This window comes from Gordionus sp. m RMFG-2023, chromosome 1 (genome assembly GCF_954871325.1).
Source record: "Gordionus sp. m RMFG-2023 chromosome 1, tfGorSpeb1-WG-v2, whole genome shotgun sequence".
Classification (NCBI taxonomy): domain Eukaryota; kingdom Metazoa; phylum Nematomorpha; class Gordioida; order Chordodea; family Parachordodidae; genus Gordionus; species Gordionus sp. m RMFG-2023.
In genome coordinates this window covers 26,902,476-26,926,667 of record NC_088775.1, presented here as the reverse complement: position 1 = coordinate 26,926,667, position 24,192 = coordinate 26,902,476, and the positions used below count along the sequence as shown (strand labels likewise).

The 24,192-nt window shown below is 27.2% G+C and overlaps 1 protein-coding gene across 2 annotated transcripts in view; it reads right to left on the bottom strand.

The window, feature by feature from the left end:
- Positions 1-1,683: 1,683 nt before the first annotated feature.
- Positions 1,684-24,192, bottom strand: part of LOC135931302 (uncharacterized) — a 35,493-nt gene continuing 12,984 nt past the window's right edge. For both annotated transcript variants that reach the window (XM_065468308.1, XM_065468309.1), the window contains 14 exons: positions 23,294-23,412; positions 23,012-23,083; positions 21,958-22,009; positions 21,619-21,716; positions 20,337-21,356; positions 15,465-15,584; positions 13,649-13,862; positions 13,104-13,278; positions 12,492-12,573; positions 12,129-12,243; positions 11,769-11,852; positions 9,087-9,212; positions 8,830-8,906; positions 1,684-1,936 (listed from right to left, as the gene is read on the bottom strand). In XM_065468308.1, the coding sequence (XP_065324380.1) occupies positions 1,810-1,936; positions 8,830-8,906; positions 9,087-9,212; positions 11,769-11,852; positions 12,129-12,243; positions 12,492-12,573; positions 13,104-13,278; positions 13,649-13,862; positions 15,465-15,584; positions 20,337-21,356; positions 21,619-21,716; positions 21,958-22,009; positions 23,012-23,083; positions 23,294-23,412 (2,481 nt within the window). In that variant the 3' untranslated portion in view covers positions 1,684-1,809. The remainder of the gene's footprint in view (positions 1,937-8,829; positions 8,907-9,086; positions 9,213-11,768; positions 11,853-12,128; positions 12,244-12,491; positions 12,574-13,103; positions 13,279-13,648; positions 13,863-15,464; positions 15,585-20,336; positions 21,357-21,618; positions 21,717-21,957; positions 22,010-23,011; positions 23,084-23,293; positions 23,413-24,192) is intronic.

Sequence of the window (24,192 nt, the reverse complement as noted above, 5' to 3'; positions counted from 1 at the left end):
TAGACAAAAAGGCCGGACAAAAATATCCACAAACAAGAAGTCATCGGACAAAAATTTAGATGCAGAAGAAATTTTTTAAAACCTCTTTTAAGCAATTAAAATATTTCTAAAATCGAGGTATTTTTGTATTATGTCTTTTTGTCCGTGAATATTTATGTCCATTATTTTTTTGCTAAGGGTATTCGGGTTTTTTTGCCCAGAAATATATTTCAGTGATTCTATATTTATCCATTAGCTTCAAATATGTTTAAAAAAATGATTATGATAATTGTCACTCTTCTTTGGTACATCTTCATGGAAATTTTAATTTGCCATGTTTACAGTTTATAATTTAACCCATTTGCTACAAAATAATTCAAAAAATAAAAAAAATTACGATCATGATCATTGATACTAATTTTATGGTATGTACATTTTCACTAAAATCTTATTTTAACATGTTTGTAATATATATTTTATTTTAGCCCATTTATTTCTAAAAAATTTTAAAATAACGAATAACAATTGTCACTTTACCATGGTCCATCTTCTCTTTGAAATCTTAATTTAATGTGTTAACAATTTATATTCACCAAATTGCCTAAAATATTTTTAAAAAGTTTAAAAATAACGAATATGAAAATTGCCATGCTCATCAGTCTCCCAAACACTATTTTAATTTTATTTAATTTAAACCCAATTCAAAATAAATAAAAATATATTCCATTTATAAACTTAATTAGAAATATAACATTTATAACATCATCGAATCCAAATTTAGTTGGAGGAAAACTGAGAGTATGCACATAAAATATAAATTAAGATATTTTCCTCTAAACCATAGGCTTAATAAGTCCATTTGCTTAATAAGATAAAAATAGATGAGTTCATTGTGGTTCGGTTAATTAGCCAAAATTCATTTATTCGAAATCTTCTAAATCATATTTGTGTGGTGATTGAACCGCCCTTTGGAATAATACAAACAAGGGAAATCAGATCTATCTTTAAGGTCAGACACGCTTACTATATGAAGTTGTATATGAAATATTTTAGAAACTCTATCATTTAAAAATCAAATATATATTCTAACATATTCTGATTATACTAGCAATTTTCAACCCAGATACTTAGTAATTCTATACGTTCCTATTATTCCAAATTTAACAATATTTTCTTATTTAGCCACTTCTTCCTTTATATTTATTATATCTACCAAACGGATAAAATTAAAATAAACTAAATATTAAGATTTCTAATAAATTTAAATATTATAGATCTTAGTGCTTCCAATAGACCCTAATTAAAATTAAACATAAACGAGATAAATTCCCACTCCCCTCTCCCATCCTTCCCCATGGAAAATTCATGGCTTGAGCTCATCCTTCAAATGAATAGGCAACTTTTTATAAAATTTATTTATTTTAACTTTTAATATTTAATAAATCTATCATAACAATTTTGTATATAATATAATAAAACTAAATTAAAAAAATTTGAAATGTTATAAATATAATAATCTAAAAAACAAAAAACAATTTTGTAACAGGACAAGAAAGATTTATGAAAATAGTCGCGTGGGTTAATTAATAACATTAAAATATTTTGTATAAAAAATTAATTTTTTAAATATAATTTCATTTTGATTATATATCAGATCGGTATATGATATTTATATAATTATATTTATTCTTAGGCTATTAAAGATTTTATTATGATATTTACATTTTATAGAAATCGTTAATCAAAAAAAACGAAATATTAATTTATTTTATAAACAAGATTATGGAATATGATTTTGAAAATAAATAAATTAAAACTATAAAAATAATGTCAATTATTATAACAAGACGATGAGCATTTTTTATGCTTGCCTTCCTCGCCTCTTTTAAAATGCTCCAATGCCAAGGCCGATATTTGCGGCGTCTTTATCATCAAATCTTCGTTGCTGCATAGCAATCTGTAGGATCACATGTTACAATATTAAGGAACATATATAATTTATTTATGACATTATAAATAATTTCATCACAAATTTTCTTTCTTTTATTTATGAGCTGTGCAAAGTATAAAATTTGCTTAAAACCAACCCTAATAATAAATAATTGGAGAGTAGGTGGATCTTTAACGTTAAGCGACTACTTGACACGGTATGTCTCATGAGTTATGCGGGTGTAATGGGTTATTCGAAATCCTGGCGTGAAGATGCGAGATTTCGAAACATATTGATTTTAGTGGAATCTGCAAAAAAAACCTATTATGAGACGCGTATTTTAGAGCCATAATATTTTTTACGAAAATTTTTTTTTGAAATTTTAATTAAGTTTTTTTTATAATGAGATTAAATAAATCTTATGGTTGAGTCATTTTAGAATATCGTCGCTTGAGAATTAGATTATTTTATCTCCACTTTGTGTAATTTTACAGGAGAGCAACTTCAAAATTATCTTTCCATATTTTCAATATGATGGCATAACCTTATATTGGCAATAATTTAATTGATATATTTCTGATTTCTTTATGTAAATAGAATAGTATAATTATAAAAAAATATTTTAAAAAAAGTCTTTTTTTTTACAAGAAGTAGATATCGAATACCTAATTCTCAGGTGATAATATTTAAAAAAATGATCAAACTCCTTTATAAATAAAAAGTTAATTAGAATATATGAAGTTTAGTTAATTAATTAAAAGTTTATTTTTTGGGAATTTACTCTTAATTTATTATCTGCCCAGTGAATAATTTAGCCATCATCTTCATTTAAAAAAAGATAAATCATTTGTTACATATCATTTTTGCACTAAAAAACGATTTGAATATTGTTGCAAAATATATTTATAAAATGTTATTTTAATAATATTTTTTCTATCTTTTCTTAAATATTTATATATAAGTTATAAAATTTAATTTTTTTAACAAGAATTTATATATTGGCCTCTTCTGGTATTAATATAAAGTAAAAATTGAAAATTATTTGGCCAATTCTTTCTTTCCTTCTCTAGTAGTCAATTAACTTTGAAAATAAAGGCAATTGGGTATAGGATTAATTATTATTCAAATATATTTGTTAATTGTGTTTTATGATTAATTGATGTATTTATATTAACTTGTAAAAGATTTTAATTCAATGTCGCAGTCTCAAATATAAAAATTCAGTATAAAGAAATGCGAGATAGAAGTGTATAAGTTTTACAATTGCCAAAATAGAGGACCAAAAATCGTTTTTATTAGCAAATATTGGATCAGAAGTTTATTCAAAATTATTTACTTTGTGTTTACCGAAGACATTCGCTGAAACATCATACGATGATATAATTAAACTTTTAAAAAATTATTACACGAAGAAAATTAATTTTATGTTAGAGAGATATTATTTTTTCAAAGAGGTGTCCCAGAAAAGGAGCAAGAAAGTTTTGAGGATTGGAATTCTCCGAGTCGTGGAAAAAATTTGAGGTAAAATTATTGATAGATAAATATATATTAATTTTTTAATTGACACAGGATCGCTGTTTCTATTTTGAATATAGCAGACGTTTACCGTTTAAAAATACTAGTAACAAGAACGTATATTATTTTAAAATAATAATTTAATGAACGATACTAGAGGTAAATATACAGTGTTGTGCAGATTTAAATTTCCATATTTTAAATAAAATTATTTAACTTATAAAAATTGATAAGAATATATAAATTAGAGATCTGCAAAAGTAGACCCGGCGGGCCCTAATATTTTTAATAAAATTGGGCCGGGTCGGATCGGGCCTTAAAAATTTCTTATATATTTAAATTTATCAATTTTATGTTGTTTTTATGTAAAATAAAAATATGTGATTTTATTTATAGAAAGTAGACGCCATATAACATATATCGTTTATTTTGTGTAATTATAAAAATTAATTTCTATATTTAAATAAATTCGGCCGGCAAAATTTTATAAAAAAAATTTCGGGCAGGGCCGGGCTTGAAAAATTAGGCCCGATGCAGATCACTAATATAAATATGCTACTTAAGTCAAATAATTTTATTTTAAAATAAATCAAAAAATATGGAAATGTTTTCCATCAACAGTGTATAACCCATTAATTATAAAAATAAAATTACATATCATGAATTTATAATTGTAAACAATGGTATGTAGAATTTAATAATAATAAATCAATATAATACAGTTAATGAGGTTTGGGGGGATAATATTGAACAAAGTTTCCATCATTATTTAAACAAATTAGATCTACTGAAGGATTTAAATGCATATTTATCGGTAAAACCCAACCCCAACTTTCAATATTTAAAAGCAAACCGATACCATATGCGTGGAAGACAAAATTAGAAGCTAAATTATAACGACTGGAATCCATGGGCTGAAATATTAGAATATCACTTCTCCGATCATGCTTGTACTAAAAAAGAGGATCGAATTTATGGTGACTTCCGACAGATAGTTAATGCAAATATTTTGATTTATCAATATACTATATACAGAATTATTGATTTATTAGCCACACTAGGTAGATTTATCAGAAGCGTATTTTCAACTAGCACTAGATGGGGAGATGAAAAAGCTGTTAGTGATCAACACGCTAAATGAATTGTATCGTTTCACACGACTTCCGTTTGGGGTAGCTTCAACGCCAAACCTTTTTCAACATGCAATGGATTTATTATTAAAAAAGGACTACTATTCGGACAATATAATAATTACTGGGGAATCAATTGAGATTCATAAAAAATATTTGATAAAGTATCTAAGATGTTAGAAATAAATGGTATGAAATTAAATCTAAAAAAAGATTCAATTCTTAGGTCATACCATTTGCAAAGGGGGGATCTCAACACCAAATAAGAAATGCGATTTTAGACGCACCATTACCTAAAAAAGTTACAGAATTACAAGCTTTTATCGGTATAATTAATTATTATCAAATATTTATGAACGATTTTTAGACTATTGTCGCTTCCTTATATGTGCTTTTAAGGGAAATGTGATTGGAAATGACAGTTAATGAAACAAAATTAATTAATAAATTTAAAAAATTAGTATCAGAAGCACCAATATTAACGCAAAGCCGATAATTCTAGCTGCTGATACGTCGCAACATGGAAGAGGATTAGTTCTATCTCATATCATTAACAACGAGGAAAAGTCGGTTGAATTTGATTTTCGAACATTAAATGCCGCCGAACGAAATTAAAGTCAGTCAGAGCGTGATGCTTTAGCAATCATATTTGGATTAATTAAATTTAAATAATATTTAATTGGTAATTATTTTACTATAATCACTGATCATAAACCACTATATCGTTATTTAACCCACATAAAAGAATAAAAGATATGTCGTCAAAATTAGTAAGATGGTCATTACTACTAGAAAATTATGATTATGAATTGCAACTTCGAGGAACTAAAAAAAAATAGCAATGCGGATATGTTTTCCTATTTCCCAATTGATGGTAGACCATGCTTGGGAAGAGTTAGATATTAATTTAATAGTAGATGTTCTACAATTTATTTCAACGTTAGATATAAAGTCACACACAAAAAATGACCTGGTACTATCAAAAGTTTCACCAAAAATAATAGTGGAAATTTAAAACCTTTTTTCCAGGGCCGAAATGAACTCACGATGGAGGTAGGATGTAAATTATGAGGATTAAGAACGATAATTACAAATATTATTACAAGAACATATTTTATCTTTTTTAGATATAGGGCCCCAGGGTTATACTAAAACAAAATTATTGGCCCAATAGAACGTTTGATGGCCTAAAATTAACGAAGACATCGAATTACACAGTAAGATTGTGAATTATGTCAAGCAAATAACCCTGGCTATAAATCGATCATAGGGAAATGGCTCTCCGCAAATAAACCATGGGGAAGAATTCATTTAAATTTTGCCGGACCAATTAACGGAGATATATATCTAGTAATAATAGATAGTTTTAGTAAATGGACTGAAATACAAAAACTTTCGACAAATAATTTTACTGAAGTAAGAAAAATATTTTTAAGACTTTTTGTTATTTCGGTTTTTACGGATAATGGGCTCACCATTTCAAAGTAAAGATTCAGTATATTTTGCAAACAATTAGCAATTATAGATGTATATAATGCCCCTACCACCCAAGAACCAACAGAGAAGAGGAGAGGTTAGTACAAACTTTTAGAGTTTTTTAAAAAAACATAATGATCATAAAATACAAGATTTTCTTTTTAAGTATCGAAATACTCCACAAATAACTACAAAACTATCACCAGGTTATGCTTAAATTTTAACCCGGACACTTACAATTATTAAAACCAATGTATCCTCATACATACATACCTTAGTTACTAGGTTCTTTTAATATAAATGAGAAAATATATGCAAACGATTTAAAAAAGATATATGCCAGATACATTTTTAAAAGAACAGGACCAATAATGTTTTTAGTTGAGACTAAATTAGGTTTATGTAGAACACATATTAATCATTTAAAACATAAGTTCGACGATTTCAATTTTAAAAATAGAGAGGAAGGAAGAGAAACATTGCAAACTATACAACGTATGGATGAAATTGATTCTATACAAAACTCGATAGTCAAAAACATTGATCCTATAAAAAAACTCGGTCAAAAACATTGATCCTATAAAAAAAACTCGATAACTAAAGACACCATCATAAATGATATGATTGACATTGATAATACGAATTAACCCGCAGTAGGAAACGAAAGTACAACTAGCCGTTATTTAAAACGGATAAGAAAACGATTTATACCGTTTCAAATCGAGATTCCAAAAAGGAGAGAATAGATTTAATAGAATCAATTAACTTTGAAAATAAAGGTAATTGGTATAGGATTAATTGTTATTCAAATATATTTGTTAATTGTGTATTATGATTAATTGATGTATTACTATTGATTTGTAAAAGATATATAAACTGATGAAATTAATTACAAAGATATAATAAAATTATTCATTGTTTTCATGATAGATCACTTTCTTTTATTCATTATTTCTTTATAAATTTTTTATAATTAAAAAAATCAAATGGGATTTGATATATCTCCCTTCAAGTCTTACTCAAACATTCAGGTTGAATTAAATGATAATTTAATTAAAATCCAGCGAAAAGAGAATTATTGCTTTATACTCGGAACTAGGGAATCATTAAAAAGACAAATAAAAGCAGGACATAATTTGGAAAAATTTGAGTTTAAAATTTAAAAAAAAATTACGGGCCTAAGAATATTTTTTTTTACAAAACCTACACTTATTTTAAAAATTTTTAAAATTAGTGAAACCTGCACCGTTGAGACAAATATTTTGATCCAACTTAGACAGGCATTTAATACATACTAATTAATAGGAATTTAATTGGGACTCAAAATTTTGGCCAAAGTAAGTTTTCCAAATTATAGAGAGCCTAAATTAGACAAGTTTAACTGTAAAGGAATATTTATCTACCCAGGTTTTCAATTTCTCTTATTTAAAAAATAAAAAACCAAAATTATTCAAAATAAGTTAAAGGAATTTTAAAAATTCCAGACATGGTCATAAAATGATTTTAAAAAAGTAAAAAAAATTGAGCTAGTCTTAAAATTATGAATTCTCAAGAGTGGAGACAAAAATAATTTTTTTCGAACCGGACTTGTTGCCGTTTTGATCTCTGCAGGGGTATCGAATTAATAAAATGAATCAATTATACAGTATATTCCAAGAAAACGCAATTTTTGCATTAAAACATTTCTTTTGTTGGAATTGTATAAAATCCATGACAATTTGTAGAACTTTTTAAAATTATTTTTCAAAACATGAATATCTTATTCAAACATGTTTGCTTACATTTGTAGATCAAATTTTTATTAAAAGTAACCACATATTTCCTTTCTAGAAGTTCTCATGCTAGTTAAATTAATATTTTTATACAGGGTGCTAGCTGTGAATTGGGTGATTATCAAAAGGTTCTATAGAACCGGTTCCTCGACCTTTGTAGTGTTTCAGTTGACAAAATTTTTAACGACTCAAGTGGGTTTGAGTTCTTTAGGTAATGATGGTTAATATTAGTTCATTGTTAGGTTCAGGTTAGATTTGGAATAACAGGGTTGAGATTGTCTTGTTTGTTTGGCTTAATAATAGTTTGTAATTTTATATCTAATGTATAATAATATTTAAACCAATTTTATATGTAAATTTTAAATTAGTTAGCCAAATCAAATCGGTTTAGCTAAAATAGAGGGCATGGGGACATTCTCCCCCTCTATAAATTTGCAAATTTTTGTAAACACCAAAGGTCAATAATAACACCCCCGTTCTTAACATTTAATTGTGAAAATTAAATGAAAATAATAATTATTATAAATGATTATTTTAAAAAATAAAATTAGAAAAAAATAGTGATAAGAATATTTTAAAAGATGTAACACTACCAAAGACCTATAATAAAACGGGCCCTCCAATCAAAAATATTAGAAAAAAACCATAAAATAATGTTAATTTTCATAGCAAAATTGAAGCTACGCCATTAATAAAAGCCAAATATCTGCAGACGGATTTGTAAGGCCCTAGTTATTTTTATTTTAAAAATAACTACCTAAAAAACCATTAAAAAAAAGGCAAATAATAATTAAAAACTACTTGAATTTTTCTTATTAATTAAAGATTTTTCAAAAATTATGAAGTTGATTTCGAATCCACACGTTAGTATTTCGGATAACTCATTATACCCGGAGTGCTTACGACATATTATTACTAAATCTTTCTTTCTTTCTTTTTTGAAAACCTTGAAAATAAAATTTGCATTAAGCAGGAGGAATTAGTTTTAAAAAACTCATATTAATTTATTATAATTTTTTTTAAAAACCTCGATATATCTCTAAAAGCTTGTTCAACGTTTAATCCGGTTTTCGAGCTTACATCGAAATGTAGGGCATCAATATCCTAAATCATCAAAGAAATTTGTTAAAATCAATTCTATTTAAAAAAAAACTTTTCATTATGTTTAATAGATTCAAAAAGCATAAGGGGTGGGATGGGTTAGTGAATGCCATATTAACAAATCAGGAAAATAAATGAATATTGTAAATTTGATGATTATAGAATATATATATTTTTTTTTACATTTGCTAGATTTTGACTCTGGTTAAGCAAATGTAATTCCTTTGAAGTGATGGTTAAATGAGATAAATCAATGAGATCCATTTTATTGGCTAATATCACGAACACCGGTTTATGTATGTTTTGCTTCTATATAAAACATAAATATTAAGGTGCAATAGGGTATATTTGTTTTAAACAATTTTTTTGAAATGTATTTATCTTAAAAGGGCTCTAATTATGTTTTAAATTGTAACTAGTATAACGTTTTAAAAAAAAAACATGAAAAAATTTTAATTACTGAGAAATTTTATTTTATATATTTTCTTAACTCCCATTTTCTGTGTATAAAAAAGATTTTCTATATTTTTATAACTCATGTAAGAAATCCTAAATATATCAGCCCAATATTTTAATAGGTTTACATGTTATATGTACCAGGTATTATATGGTACTTTATCCATTATGCATATCAAAATCATCAATAATTTATAATTGTTATTTCAATTACGAAATTTTATAAGATTTTATTTATTAGTAATCTTTAAAAATCATTACGCGAATTGAATTACAATATTAGGATTTATAAAAAATATACAAAATTATTTGGTACATATTTTTTGTATAAATTTTTTTATCCTATTATACATTGTCAAACGTTAATTTTAAAAAAAAATTAGTATCATTTTATACATGCTTATTTTTATAAAAAAATCCATAAATAGATACAATATTTTATATGAATTTTAAAGCAAAAAAAGTAAATAAAAAGGGAAGACCGGGGATAGTGTTATCTCGGAGCAAGGAATTTCTTTTCAAATAATTTTTAAACTAAAAAACTTTGATTTTGATTTTTAAAATTTAAATCATAAATATATTTTAGATGCTTCAATGGTTCTAAAAATGTGATAATTTTTAAATTCAAATTTCAAAATAATTTTTTTAATTTTTTACATTTTAATTAATTAATTTTTTTATTAATGTTACTCAGACTAAATATCAATGCTAAATGATAAAGTAATGCCATTTTTATCATGTATAATAATAATGACAATATTTATGAAAATTTAATATCTTGAAATAAATTTTAATTTTGATGGGGTGTGTATTAGCCATTTTTAAGTAGAGATTATTTTAAATAAAAAAAGCCTAACTAAATTAAGAACATTAAAAGCCACTAGTTTGTCTAGGGTCAAGAATGACAATATGAATATGATTAACTTATTTTTTGTAAATTATTTGACAGTTTTAAGGGACAATAATATATTTCATGTGATATATATATAATATGGATAAACCTGGTACATTTAACATATTTGACAATGTATTTTCATTTATTTACTAAAACTTTAATAAATTTTTACAATATAAATATAATATATAAAGATATGTAAAAAAAATTTTTTTGAATCAAAATATTTTCAATTCTGCTAAAAAACCATAAAATATTGGCCCAATTATTCAAAGATAACTCCTTTCCCCTATTCTTCAAATGTTTTTAAAATGATAAATAATATGTTCAGCATTTATGTTAGATTCATCGGAGTAAATAATAATTTCATTAATTATTTTAAAATATGTTTTTCTGTATCTTTTATGGCACATGGCCAACCTTAAATTTTCTCCTGAAACAAAATAAACGTTAGCTATTAAATTTTATTAGGCGAGCTTTCAGATATAACATTTAACAAAGCTCTCTTTCTATAATTTTCTTTTTGAACATTTACAAATTTTTTCTCTTTCAACAAATTTTATACAGTTAAGATTATTTAATTAATATTGAATCATAAGTTGGTGAATTTATACTACATTAATTTTTGAAAAATGTTTATATTTATAAGTAAACTTACTGAAAGAAGTTTAAATAATATTTCTATTTTTAAAAACGACTAACCCAATATGTCAAAAATTGTTATGGATGCCTCAAGATTTCGTTTATATATCCAAACCTTTCCGCCTTTTAAGCAAAACATCTCAACTCTGCATAATATTTTTGGCTAAAATATTGGGCTAGCCGTTTTTAAAAAATCGAACCATTTAACAACACTAAAAATTAGTTACCCAAATATCTTAAAAAATAAACATTTTTCATTGTTGAAAATAATGCATAACTACTATAAAATTATGAATAAATAGATACCATCAAAATAATTTTAAAAGCTTTAACTAAAATTTATGTTCTATTTTACAAATTAGCGTTATATGATGCTGAATATATTACAGTAAAACATGTCTAATTTGGGCTCTTGATAAACTAGCCCAACTCTCTAATTTGATCTAAAATTTAGAGACCCAATCAAATTCTATTAACTACAATTAGAAAGTAAAGAGTTTTGAGGAATTAGGGAACTGTCTAAGTTGGGCAAAATTTTTAACCCCAACGAAAGTAGACAGGTTTTTTAAAATTTTATATACAATTTTTAAATATTAACTAAACTATTGCATATATCTTTTCATGCATTTGCCGCATATCAAAATCAATATCATGCATTTATAAAAATATAATTGTAAATTACATTCAGTAAGTCGCATATTCTAGAAAGAAAATAAAATGAACATTCAATGTTCCATCGTTGGAAACTTAAAATAAAGTCCCGAATACCCGAACAGGCCATATAAAGTAATAAAATTAATTTTTCCAAAAAATAATTATAAATATTTGTTTGTCTTTTATCATGTATCCTATAAAAATTCCCTTCACCTTACCATAATCATGCTTTCAAGATCATCATACGGGCGGTACAGTAATGTGCAACAATTTGGTTCAAGCGAAATGCATTTTAAATGTTTCTTAATCATGTTTTTTTTAAACATAAAGAAAAAAATATATATTTTGCAAAAATAAAACATTATATATAATACTAAATACCGAGCTGCCAAGAGTTGCTATTCTTTGGTGGAAATAAATTTAAAATGTAAACTATCTGGTATATTATAAAGGAGATTATTTCTTAATTAACATCTACGAAGATGGTAATGCTGAGAGTATAAAATAATAATATATTTTCCAAGAAAAATCCGAGTTATTAGATTAGCATAATAAATATATATATTATAGTAAAATACTCTTATTTCATTTATCCATCCTTTAAGGTTAGCCAGGGACTTTTGTTGATTAATATCATACATTAGTAATATAGCGTCGGCCTTTCTATAATAATGTCTGGTAAGTGTTTTAAACCTTATATCACAAAATATGATGTAAAAAACAAAAGGTTAATAATTGGAATTAATATTATTATCAGAGGCTCTCGAAGGTATCTAAATATTTGAAAGCCCGGCCAGAATTTTATTTTGCCACCCAATTACTATTCCGAGCCGAATTTTTAATATTTTAATTATTTTAAGCCGGGCTCGGGTTTACGTATTATAATATTACTTAAGCCTCGATATTTACATTATCTTTGTTAGTTTTTCTTTATTTTGTACCTCTCTTGACCAGCTGTATCCCAAATTTGCAAGGCTATTGATTGACCATCCATATCTAAAGATTTAACTTGAAAGTCCATCCCTAAATCAATATGAGAAATTCGTATATTAAATAAGTAATATAATAAATAAAAATTAATAGCTTTCCTTCAACTTAAATTGCAGAGTATATCTAGATTATAAAAATATTTGGATATTTTATTCTATAAAATAAAGTTTTTTTGTAAAATAGTGTCACTTCTGCCTGTGTCTTACCCACCTCCCTCCCTCACTTCTGGTAAAAGACAGTGAGTGCAAAAGTTATACCTTACTTTGATGATTATTAACAATGAAACCTACAATTAGAAAAATTGTTTGATTTATATATTTCTATATTAATTATCTATAATTTTTATTGGGACTGAAATTTAAACTGAAAATGGCCCTTCATGATCATGCCCATAAAAAACAAATCTATATAATAATTATTTTTTCAATAAAAATCTAATTCTATATAATCCTTTTGATTTGATTGGTAAGATTATTATTTTATTGTTAATTATATATTTTTTTAAATATAAAATGTGATCATTTGAAAAGGAAAAATTCATTCTTGGCAATAAATTAATTTACCTAAAGTTGGGAGGAAATTGTCACAAAATTGTTTGTGACATGCCATGTGGATAAAAGTACTTTTCCCGACTCCCATATCACCGATTATTATGACCTTAAACACTCTTTTTGGGTCCCTCAAAGCAGTTTTTCGCACTAAAAGTTTAGTGCCATAATCCTTTTGAGAGTTGGAACTCTAAAATATAGATAAATATGGTTATAAATTATTTTATACAAGGATTGAGTATGTGGTAGAAAGGAGAGTAATTTTTCCCCACTTAATATCTGAAAAAATCTTAAGGAATTCCAAGATTTATTAAAGGAAAAACATTTAAGAAGTTGATTTAATCATTACAAATTTGTTATATTCAAAATAAATTTCCTATGAAATGTCTTTTTCATATTTGAAGAGATTCCATCACTAATATATTGTATGTTTTTTAATTTGTACGATATAATTTTCTAATGGTTGCAGCATTCCCTATTAATAGTCAATTAGCCAATGTTATTAATAGAGGGCTTCAAATAACTTTTCAAGTAAATAGTTTAGATATTATCATAATCACCGAAGATTTAGAGGTACTATTCTTTGTAAAAAGAAATTCGTCAGAACTATCTTCTTTCTTGAGGGTGGAACCGCAATAGGAATCGCTAGTGCTGCTGAGTCCGACAGGGCTACATCTTAGATAGGGGTGATTAATCACGTGATTCGGTAATTTGAGAGGATCCATTAGTTCCGAAATCCTGGAATATGAACGAGCATGATTCTTATTTTCGATTCTTTTTAACAAAAAAGTATATATTAAACTCTACCTTTATTAAAAAATAATAAGGTAATCAATAAAATATATATTATATATTTATATTACGGGTTTTCATCAAGATAAGAGAAATTCGGTATATTAAGCAATTAAATTTAATGTTAGTCTTATTATGCTTTCTAGTTAAATTTTGTAACAAGGCACAATTTAAACCAAAATCATCATTTGGCAAATAAAGCCTTTTTTAGATTAGAATTTTATAGGTTAATTGCGGCAAGAATATCTAAAATAAGATATAGTTTACCACTAGAGATCTTGGCTCTAGTTAGACCACTTTCACACTTTATATGTTAAGGGTTGGTAAACGTCTAAGATAGGCGAATCGGCGTAGCAGAAACTAGAGTTTTTCAATTGAAAAATTGAGTCAGACTTAGGAACACTCTAAGAGTCGCCTGAGAATCAGACGAGTAGCTCTCTGCGACTCAAGAACCAGATTCCTGAGCCGACTCGTAAGACAGGCTCGTGAGTTCGAGTTATGAATTAGCTCGTTTGACTTTAAGGGGTATAGTGAAGGGAATACGCCCAGGGGCACGTGATGCCCTTTAAAATGGGAGGGAGAATTAGCGTGTCCTTTGAATACAATGTTATTTTAACATATTAATTAACATTAAATTGTAATATTACTATGATATAAAAATTCAAATGTAAATATTTTATAAAAAGGAATGTAAAAATACGAATGAATTCATAAATTTATAGCGAAAAATGGCCATTGCTTAAAAATTAGGGCCAGATCTTAATATGTTATGGTTTATGTGGCAAAAAAAATATAAGGGTTACAGTTCAGTAACAAGGTTCAAACGTTTTTCAAAATGATACAAAGATTATATAGTTTTAAGTTTTCCCCGAAATTTAGAAAAAATATTAGAGTTTAAAATATGTAATTTATTTAAAACATATAACTCTTAGTAATAAAAATAAAGTTTATAAATTTTAAGAAATTTGTCTCTTACAATTAAAATATTTAAAGGAAAAAGGTTTTTAAGTTTAAATTACAAAAGTTTTGATTCGCTCCTTTTAGAAATTTGGCTTAAAAAGTCCTTCTACAATAAATTACAAAGGTTCTTTCAATTCTGCTTTTGTTAAATTCAAAGATCAAATCTCTGGAAATCACTTTTAAAAAAATTGCCTATTTTTGACCATTGGCCATTTTTTAGAGAAATAGCAAGCCTTTTCTGCCAATTTTAGGGCTACATCACTGGCTTCTTCATATGTGTATATTTAATTAATCTATAAATTATTTACCATTCAATTTGGCTCGACTCAAACTCATTCCATTCAGCAAAATCTAACTTGACGGTCTGATTCTCCCAGCAAATTGCAAATTTAAGAAAATATATTAAATACCCGTATAAAGAACTTTACTAAAAGGGACAATTTACATAAAAAATATGTTTAGAATGTATTTAGTTTATCTCTTTAGTAGTTCCAAAATAAACCTGGAATTTTATATTTCAAAAAGAAATCCATTTTTACAAATACCGCCCTTTGATGAATTGTGATACAATATGTTTTCTAATATTATAATGTGGTCAAATCTAGTCGCTATGTTATTTTAAACCTGGCTTTGAAGAATTTTTCCAATATTTCGAAATTTTCCATATCTCCACTCGTGATTTCGGATTTCGAAATGTCCGAGCCTGAAACAACTCGCCTTAAAGTCCTCGAACGCTTCAACAATCTAAGCGATGTAATAGTTATACAATAATAAATGGGGGGGGGGGGGAATAGTTTGTTATGAGCCGAAGAATAATTAGTATATAATATAAATTCATACGAACCTCTAATTAAGTTAACGAGAATTCGCGGGAAATTATACAAAATGCGCTGTATTTTTGTTTTCCCCGCGAATTTGAGCTAACTGCTAATGAGATGTTACCCTGCATCCACAGTTATCACGAATTCGAGGTGAAGTATATAAAATATGCTGTATTTTTGAATATTTTATATACTCCGCCGCGAATTTGCGCTAACTCTGAATGCATGAAATATTAATATATTCAGAAATATACAATTTAGTTTATATTTCATACTTAAATCCGTAAGCATTGTAAAAAAAAAATTACGTATAAAAAATAAGAAACTTATTTAGATAAATTTATATGAAAGAGAGATTTGTTATTATTAATGTAAGTTCCAGGGCCATATCCAGGAATTTTCAGTTAGGGGAGCCAGCTGCTTACTTAGGGGGGCCACTATTTTTTTTAAATAAAACAAATAATTAAGCATTCATAGAAATTTTTTGCTATTTTTATTAAAAAATTATTAATGTTATATGAATACACAATACTATAATATGAACAAACAAAATAATACTATTACGACGATTTTTATCTTTAAATTTTAACATAAATGAATTAAAGGATAAATTTTGGGTTAATTTTTTTCATAAGCCATCAATACTAAATTTTGCTTACTTTGATCTTTCATTGACCCTCTAGTGCTCGATAACTTTCTTTATTATAGAGAAAGAAACCACACAAGAAACCATTAGTACCCCAATGATGATGGCTGCTGAGTAGCATTTGTACAATTCTCTAAATGCATGATGATATTTTTTTATACATAATATTTAGGATATTTTCAAAATTATGTATTTCTTTAACTTCTGCAGCTAATAATCCTTTAACTATTTTCATTTCATGATGTAAAGTTTCCATATTTAAGTTTAATAATTATTCTAATCGGGCCATTTTGTCCGATATAAAATAATCACTATCAAAGGGGGACAATGCATTAAAACTTGATAGAAGATTATAATCATCTTGTGTAAATCTATCTAAAAAATTATCAACAGAGTAATCAATAATTTCATAATAACTCCATTTTAAAGAACTCCAATTGGAGTCTTTTTCTCAAATCAAATTGTTATTTGGTTTCGACTAAAAAATCTTGGAAATTTATAGGCGTTTTACGTACGCTTGATGATTTGTGGGGAGTGAGATTAAATTTTGCTAAAAGTTTTTCATCCTTTATTCTAATCAAATCAATAGAATTATTGCTTCTTATATTTTTTAAATATATTTGTTACATTTGAATATTTATTATTGTAAGATATATTTTAAAAGGTCACGTTATATATTTTAAAAGGACGTTATTTGTATATTATATTATAACTTTCCGACATGTAATATTATATTATCGAGGTTAATCAAATTGCATATTATTAGAAGTTAAATTGGATAATTATATAATGTATACATATACAAAAGAATTACAAATAAAATTCATTATCGTTTTTTAAACTTTAATCGATTTAATATTTGGCGACGAGGTATAAGGTCGCGCGGTTTTCGGTCTTCGGACAAGTTAAATGTTGTATAGAATTATAATTTTTTTATCCTGTTATAAAAAAAATAAATAAAATAATAATAGATTTGTTTAGAAATTATGGATAAAAGATGAATGAGATAAATGGGCTATTGACGACTATAGACACATAAAAATCCTCAAAATTTTCTATTGACGACTTAGAGGAGGAATTGATTTCATTCGATTAAGTCGTGGCCCTACTGAATTCATAATAAAGAACTAAGAATTCGCGATCAATTAATCACCGGAGAACTATGTTTACTACCCAGATACTAAAGACGAAGACCAATCGTTAAAACTTAAACAAAATTATAGAATTTATAATAATGATAAAGGACACTATCAAAATGATTGATGCAGCCTATTTAGATTTCCATGGATTATAGAATTTATGATAATGATAAAGGGCATTATCAAAATGATTGATGCAGCCTATTTAGATTCCATGGATTATAGAATTTATATGATAAAGGGCACAATCAAAATGATTGATGCAGCCTATTTAGATTTCCATATGATCACTATCAAAATGATTGATGCAGCCTATTTAGATTTCCATATGATAAAGGGCACTTTCAAAATGATTGATACAGCCTATTTGGATTTCTTATAGAGTAACCTGGAGTACTCCACATAAAACTTCAGGTGAACTACGATTGAGAATAATTCTACCAACGAATCGCAAAAATCGCTATAGATCTACAGATAAATGATGATAAAATAACAAGCGAAAATAAAACAGTGATGGTGGAAACAATTGGTCGAAAAACTAGAATCGCCATCACCCTGGAAAAGGGAAGAAAAAAATAAACGTACAAAACCGTATTAAAACATCCCGACCAACTACGAATAAGGGAAGAACCAGACGTAAGCAAATCAATAATAACAATTGAACCAAAAAGGAAGGCAAACGGGTTATTCAACAAGGGAACTAAAGCCAACAAAAAGATTAATAGATGAACTTGAACTTGGTAAATAAAAAGATTGGTAGACGATCTTAACTTGGTGGGAAAGAAGATATGTTACATTTGAATATTTATTATTGTAAGATATATTTTAAAAGGACGTTATTTGTATATTATATTATAACTTTAAGACATGTAATATTATATTATCGTGGTTAATCAAATTGCATATTATTAGAAGTAAATTGGATAATTATATAAATGTATATATACAAAAGAATTACAAATAATATTCATTATCGTTTTTTTAAACTATAATCAATTTAATAATATTGATCGTGGAATCAATACAATTTTTAGCATCCACTTGATAAGTACTGACTGTAAATTTATATAGTGGATCTATTATTATTAATATCTCATAAATTATAATGGCTAATATAACGTAATTTATATTAACGTATTGAGATAAAAGACCAGAGGCTTCGACAGATTAATGAGTGGAAACCTCTGAATTAAGAGTTCCATTAGAAAAGTAAACTAATACTTCACCAATAGCCTCAAAATTAACATAAATGATGTGAGGTGTTTCTAAATGATCAGTCCACCTCGGGACTAAAAGTCTCTTAAGATAATGGCCTGCATATTTACAGGATAAGTTAAACCGCCTAAAAAATTATGCAATGCATTGAATAAATTAAAAAAATTAGAAATGATAACAATATAATTATACCAATTTTGAGCCACAAGATGCAACATGTGGTTGTAGCAATGTATAAAAGAAACTTTTATTAATTTTTTTTGAAGTAGGGTTTGCAATCCGCTCGGCCAGACATAACGTTTACCATCATATGCCTGGTTTATTATATTCGTTGAATTAATATTTAACTCATTAAGTTGCTTTAAAATGCAATTAATAATGCTTTCAGCAGAAAAACACTGTAAATATAAATAATTATCAGTTTTCACAACCTGATGTTGTCACATCAGCCTTAAGACAAAAAAGGGCATCTCACTTTTGCCATATTTATCTGAAATATAATCAAGCACCATATCTACCATAATAGATATTACTTCGTTTTGAATCTGGGTGATGTATATAGCGTATTTTTGTATTTAAATTTCGTAATTTTATTTAATTCTGGATCTTTTTGAATGGTGTAGGAAAACCTTGCTATAAATAGTCCAGAAAGAATAAATTATGTTTCCTACATTTGCAGCACCTGTAAATTTTTTTGAACCAGTCTCACGGAAAGTTAGCTCCTGTATGTTAAGAAATATCATGAAATCTTGATTTAAGATCGTAAAGATTACGGTTAATTTATTGGTTTACCAAAATTGTTGTTATCTCACTATTTTCTTTATAATGCTAAAATACTCACCGCTGTTTTAAATAACTTATCGGGCTTAGATAATATTATTTTGTCTAAGATCTTAATAGGATCATCTTTAAAAATCGGCCCTAATCGAGCTGTTTAGCAACACTGCACAATAATTACCAAATTTTATAAAAATTTAATAAGAACCTTTTTTATTTTAATAAATATTTACGAATCGGTATCAATCTGTTTCCTTAGATTTGATATATATATATATATATTTATTTTAAGCCTCGAGTAACCACTTGAATAGCTGAAAATCCCGGTTTTTTATGATTTGCACCCAGATCTATATCAGAGACCTTCAAAAGATAATAATATTTTGATTGAACCATAATAAATAAAATAATTATCATTAAAATAAATACAATTTAAATGATAATTAAGCGATTATATAATGTTATACACAAACACACATGAAAATGATAAAATATGAATGAATGATGAATTATTATTGGATAAAAATAAAACAGGATAGGAAGAAATTTACAAATAAGACATGTTTTTTGAATAAATATTTAAAATTTATTTTAAAAATATAAAAATAATCAATTACAAAAAAATTTTTTAAATTTGGGGGGCCGGAAAAATTTATAGGGGCTATTTTTGGGGGCCAAAGATTTTTTCTGGGAGCCAGGTTTGGGGGCCAAAAAAAATTTGGGGGGGAGTTGCCCCTTTCTTCGCCTCCACCCCTCTCCCCGTGGCTACGGCTCTGGTAAGTTTTGTAGGACAATCGATTCGATTGTTGAGAACTCCACATCAATACGTAAAATTGATCTAATTCAACCAATTAATAACTCAATAATCTACAAAAAAATGATTTTTTAAATGGCTTACGGATAGTTAGAGTTTATTGTTGAATCCAGTGTAATGATTTGACTATACGTTCGCTTCAATGAGGACGTTGGACGCTTGAGACTTTGAAGATGGTTAAAAACTTGACACTTGTATAGATCTAACATAAAAATGGGCTGAGTTTTAAAGCGATATTTTTTGTTCGACGTGGACTTTGGGGTAATAATTGCCTCCTTGAGATCGGCCAATATATCGTCGCGACTCTTGAATTGATGTTGGTAATAACTTTTAACGCGCTTTTCATCATTGATTATATCATTTTTCTTACTCTGTTCACTTTTATAGAGATGATCGTTATTCGAAGAAGCTGGGAGAGAAGGAGTGTTTGAGTGCTTTCCAATAAGATTATAATATGAATCATAAATAAAGGAATCTAAGAGACGATTTTGTAAGTTGGGCGAGAGATTATGTGGAAGCCTGGGTGAGTACAGAGTTGGATAGGAGACTGTGGAAATAAAGGCGGCATCGTTGTTGGTGAGGTACCCACGTCGTTGGCTCTGAGAAGCAATAATGTCCCATGCGCTGCGAACTATGCCCACCTCACTACCCGGATTCAGTAAGGCTAAAGAACTAGGGTTAAGTATGCCTGAGTTAGGATTGCTTTTAAAATAGCGGGCGGTGGCAAAAATGTCTGAAATGGATCTTATTTCTGATCCCGAATCTTTGCGGTAGCCGGATTTTGGAGGATCTCTAAGGTATGAGTTGTTGGTATGTTCATTTATAGGACAACCCGTCGTAAAACGATACAAGTTATGAGTTGATTGCTGTTGTGGATTTGAGGATAAAGGTTTTTGGTCTTTTATTTTGTTGTTATGATAGCACCTGGAAGGCAATAAATCCTGACTGAATAATGTGGGAATGGTGGGTGATAATCTAGTAGCCGGTTTTAGCGTTTGCTTGCTGTAATCTAAGTTTTGATTTACGGAATAATGGAATTGAAGAGGCACAATATCGGTGTTTGATTCGTTCAAGATATTACGACTATCGGTAAATGGAAGCTCGCTTTACGAAATATATTTAAATATGTATAGTTCATAATATTTTATATGGTAATTATAGTTAATATGTTTCTGTAATCATTTATAGCTTTTCTTCTAGCCACATTGTGTCTTCTTAATACGAATAGGGTCATTTACATTGTATTACTCATCGAAAGAAAGATGACAATGAATTTGAAAAACAGCCCTATATGAGTTTAAAATAAACTACAATTGTGAGAAGAAAAGTTTGGAAATTAGGTTTATGCAATATTCTGCTAATTTACCTCTTGCTGTCATTTCCGAAATAATCTGCCATTATTGAGCCATGTTTTTTCAAAGGAAATTTTTGATTTGTTGTCGCAGAAGAAGACCTGTAACTTAACTGTAAATTTTTTAGAAATGTAATATTTTATAATATTACATTTTGTTATTTAGTTTATTTGGTATTTTTTAAACACATGTAATTTTTTTTAGATCAAATGAAAAAAGACATGTGTTATAAAAAAAGATAACCCCCTATCGGGCTAAAAAGTTAATACAATATATTTGAAAAGAATCTAGTTATTATAAGGTAATATATTTATTCTATATATGGAAAATAATAAAAATATAAATTGACTGACATCTCGCGCTTCCATTTCATCCTTATCATCCATCAGCTTCCTATTGTATTCCCTGTAATTTACAATATTTTTTAATGGTTATTTGATCAATATAATATATTATTTACTAATATGAGCATATAAGTCGCGGGGTATACTGGAATTTTTAACATTTAAGTTTATTTACACCCCATTTTTTTTAAAAAAAACTTGATTTTGTCAGGAAAGTTTGAATCAATTATAAATTAAAATCAATTTCTTATCGATTTTAACACAAGATGGATTATAATTTCAGCTCTTAAATCAAGTCTTTAAAAAATTGAAGAATGTGCGCTATAAGTGATTTAAACTTGAAAAATTCCAGCAAACCTTGAATTCCAAATAGTACCTAAGAAACCTTAATAAAAAAAGGTCATCATGGGGGGGGGGGGATATGCAGGTGAGGAGTTTATTGGTGTATTTTCATAGTGTTTAGATGGATAAGGGGGTCAATGAAAAAAAGGATCATTTTCATTTTTGGAAGAATTTTAGAATTTTTATAAAAGAAAATCCTATTGTAAAATTAGTAACAAGAAATTTATATTAAAAATAATAATAAGGGGAAATTGGGGGGGGGGGGGTATAGTTAAGTATAATATTGGTAGGAAATTTATCATCTTTTGTGAGGCTAGAGTTCCTTGCCCAAAAATAATAAAGCCCGAACAATTTTACCACGAGTTGTGTGGGTATATATTTTGAATACATATGCAATTCAACTTTTTCACCCGTCTTATTGTAACATAACAGTTATAACGTAAACACTCAATTGATGGGCCATAAGGAGCTGGTATGATGCTATCGCCATTATAATAAAAGGGTATGGGGTATAGTGTGCAAATTTTGATTTGAATTTGCATCTAATTTAAATTTAAATTTTCTTATTTTTATTTATGTAGGGGATAATATCGTCACTAGCCTGAGGGGGGATAAAAAAGGGTAAGCCAACGATCTCAACTGCAGTAACAATAAATCATAGGTGGTGCTAATAATTTGCAGAGATTGATAAAATTGTAGAAAATTATAAAATTATAGGTACTTGAGAAGTTCCAATTGCTTAGATAGTTCTTGTTTCTCGGCTTTCATATTTTCCATTATCAGATCATCGGTGCTATAATATCCGAATTAGGTTATAAATAAAGGGTGTCATATATTATACTTTGAATAAAAAAATTTATTGATAAAATCAAAATTTTAGGCGTTGTTCAAGCGCAATAAACTATAGCGAAGTTAATTTCTACGATTAAAAATCGTATCATTTATTAATTCAAAAAAATCTGGTAAAATTTGATTTAAAAAAAAGTATCTAATAAATGCTCACATCTGCGATTGGTTTTGCTGATTATTTGATAGCCTTTGATGCAATTTTTTGAGGTCTTTGTTCAGTGCTTCTTGGTTGTTTCGACTCTCTTCCAACTGCTTTAATACGCTACTTTTCTCCTTTATATAACAATAGCATATTTTAAATCCTGGAAAAAACCCCCCAGCGGAAAATAAACTCCCAGGTAAAAACCTCCTGAATAAAACACCCAGGAAAAAAACCCCGGAAAATCCCCGGAATTTATTTTCATATTCATTAAATTTCTTAAGACCTAATAATATAGGTAAATTTTTATTTGGATTATAATGGATATACTCATATTTATAAGGTATAGACAAATTAGTATTTTAGAAAAAAATATTATAAAAATATAATATATTAATAAACTTAATTTTTTAGGCCCTTATTTGTTATTTAAAGATTACTCATATACCCTCCATAAAAAATGCTTAAACAAGATAAAATGCTGTTCAAATTGGTACTAGGAAAAAAATACCCCAAAATAACCCATGTATTTCTTATTTTCGTAAAAATTATTGGCTATTACAATATCCATCCTTAATTACGATATTAAGTAAACTAAATTTGATAAAATTTTGTAATAAAATATATTTATTTTATTGGTAAATCATGATTATGTATATCAAATTTAAAAATTTAGAATTATAATTATATGGGTTGACATCGAATATTGAAGGAAATCGCTCTTATAAAATCTGGAAGAGTTTCTTTAACCGAATCTGGGTATTGATTTTGTTTTCGGTGTCCAACTATCTACACGCCATCGTTCAAGTTTGGTTTCATCGGTAGTCACCTCGAATTTCATTTTTTTTATCAATACCCAGATTGATGGGTGTTTATTCCCAACCAAACGATGATTCCAACCTTCGCATAGATTA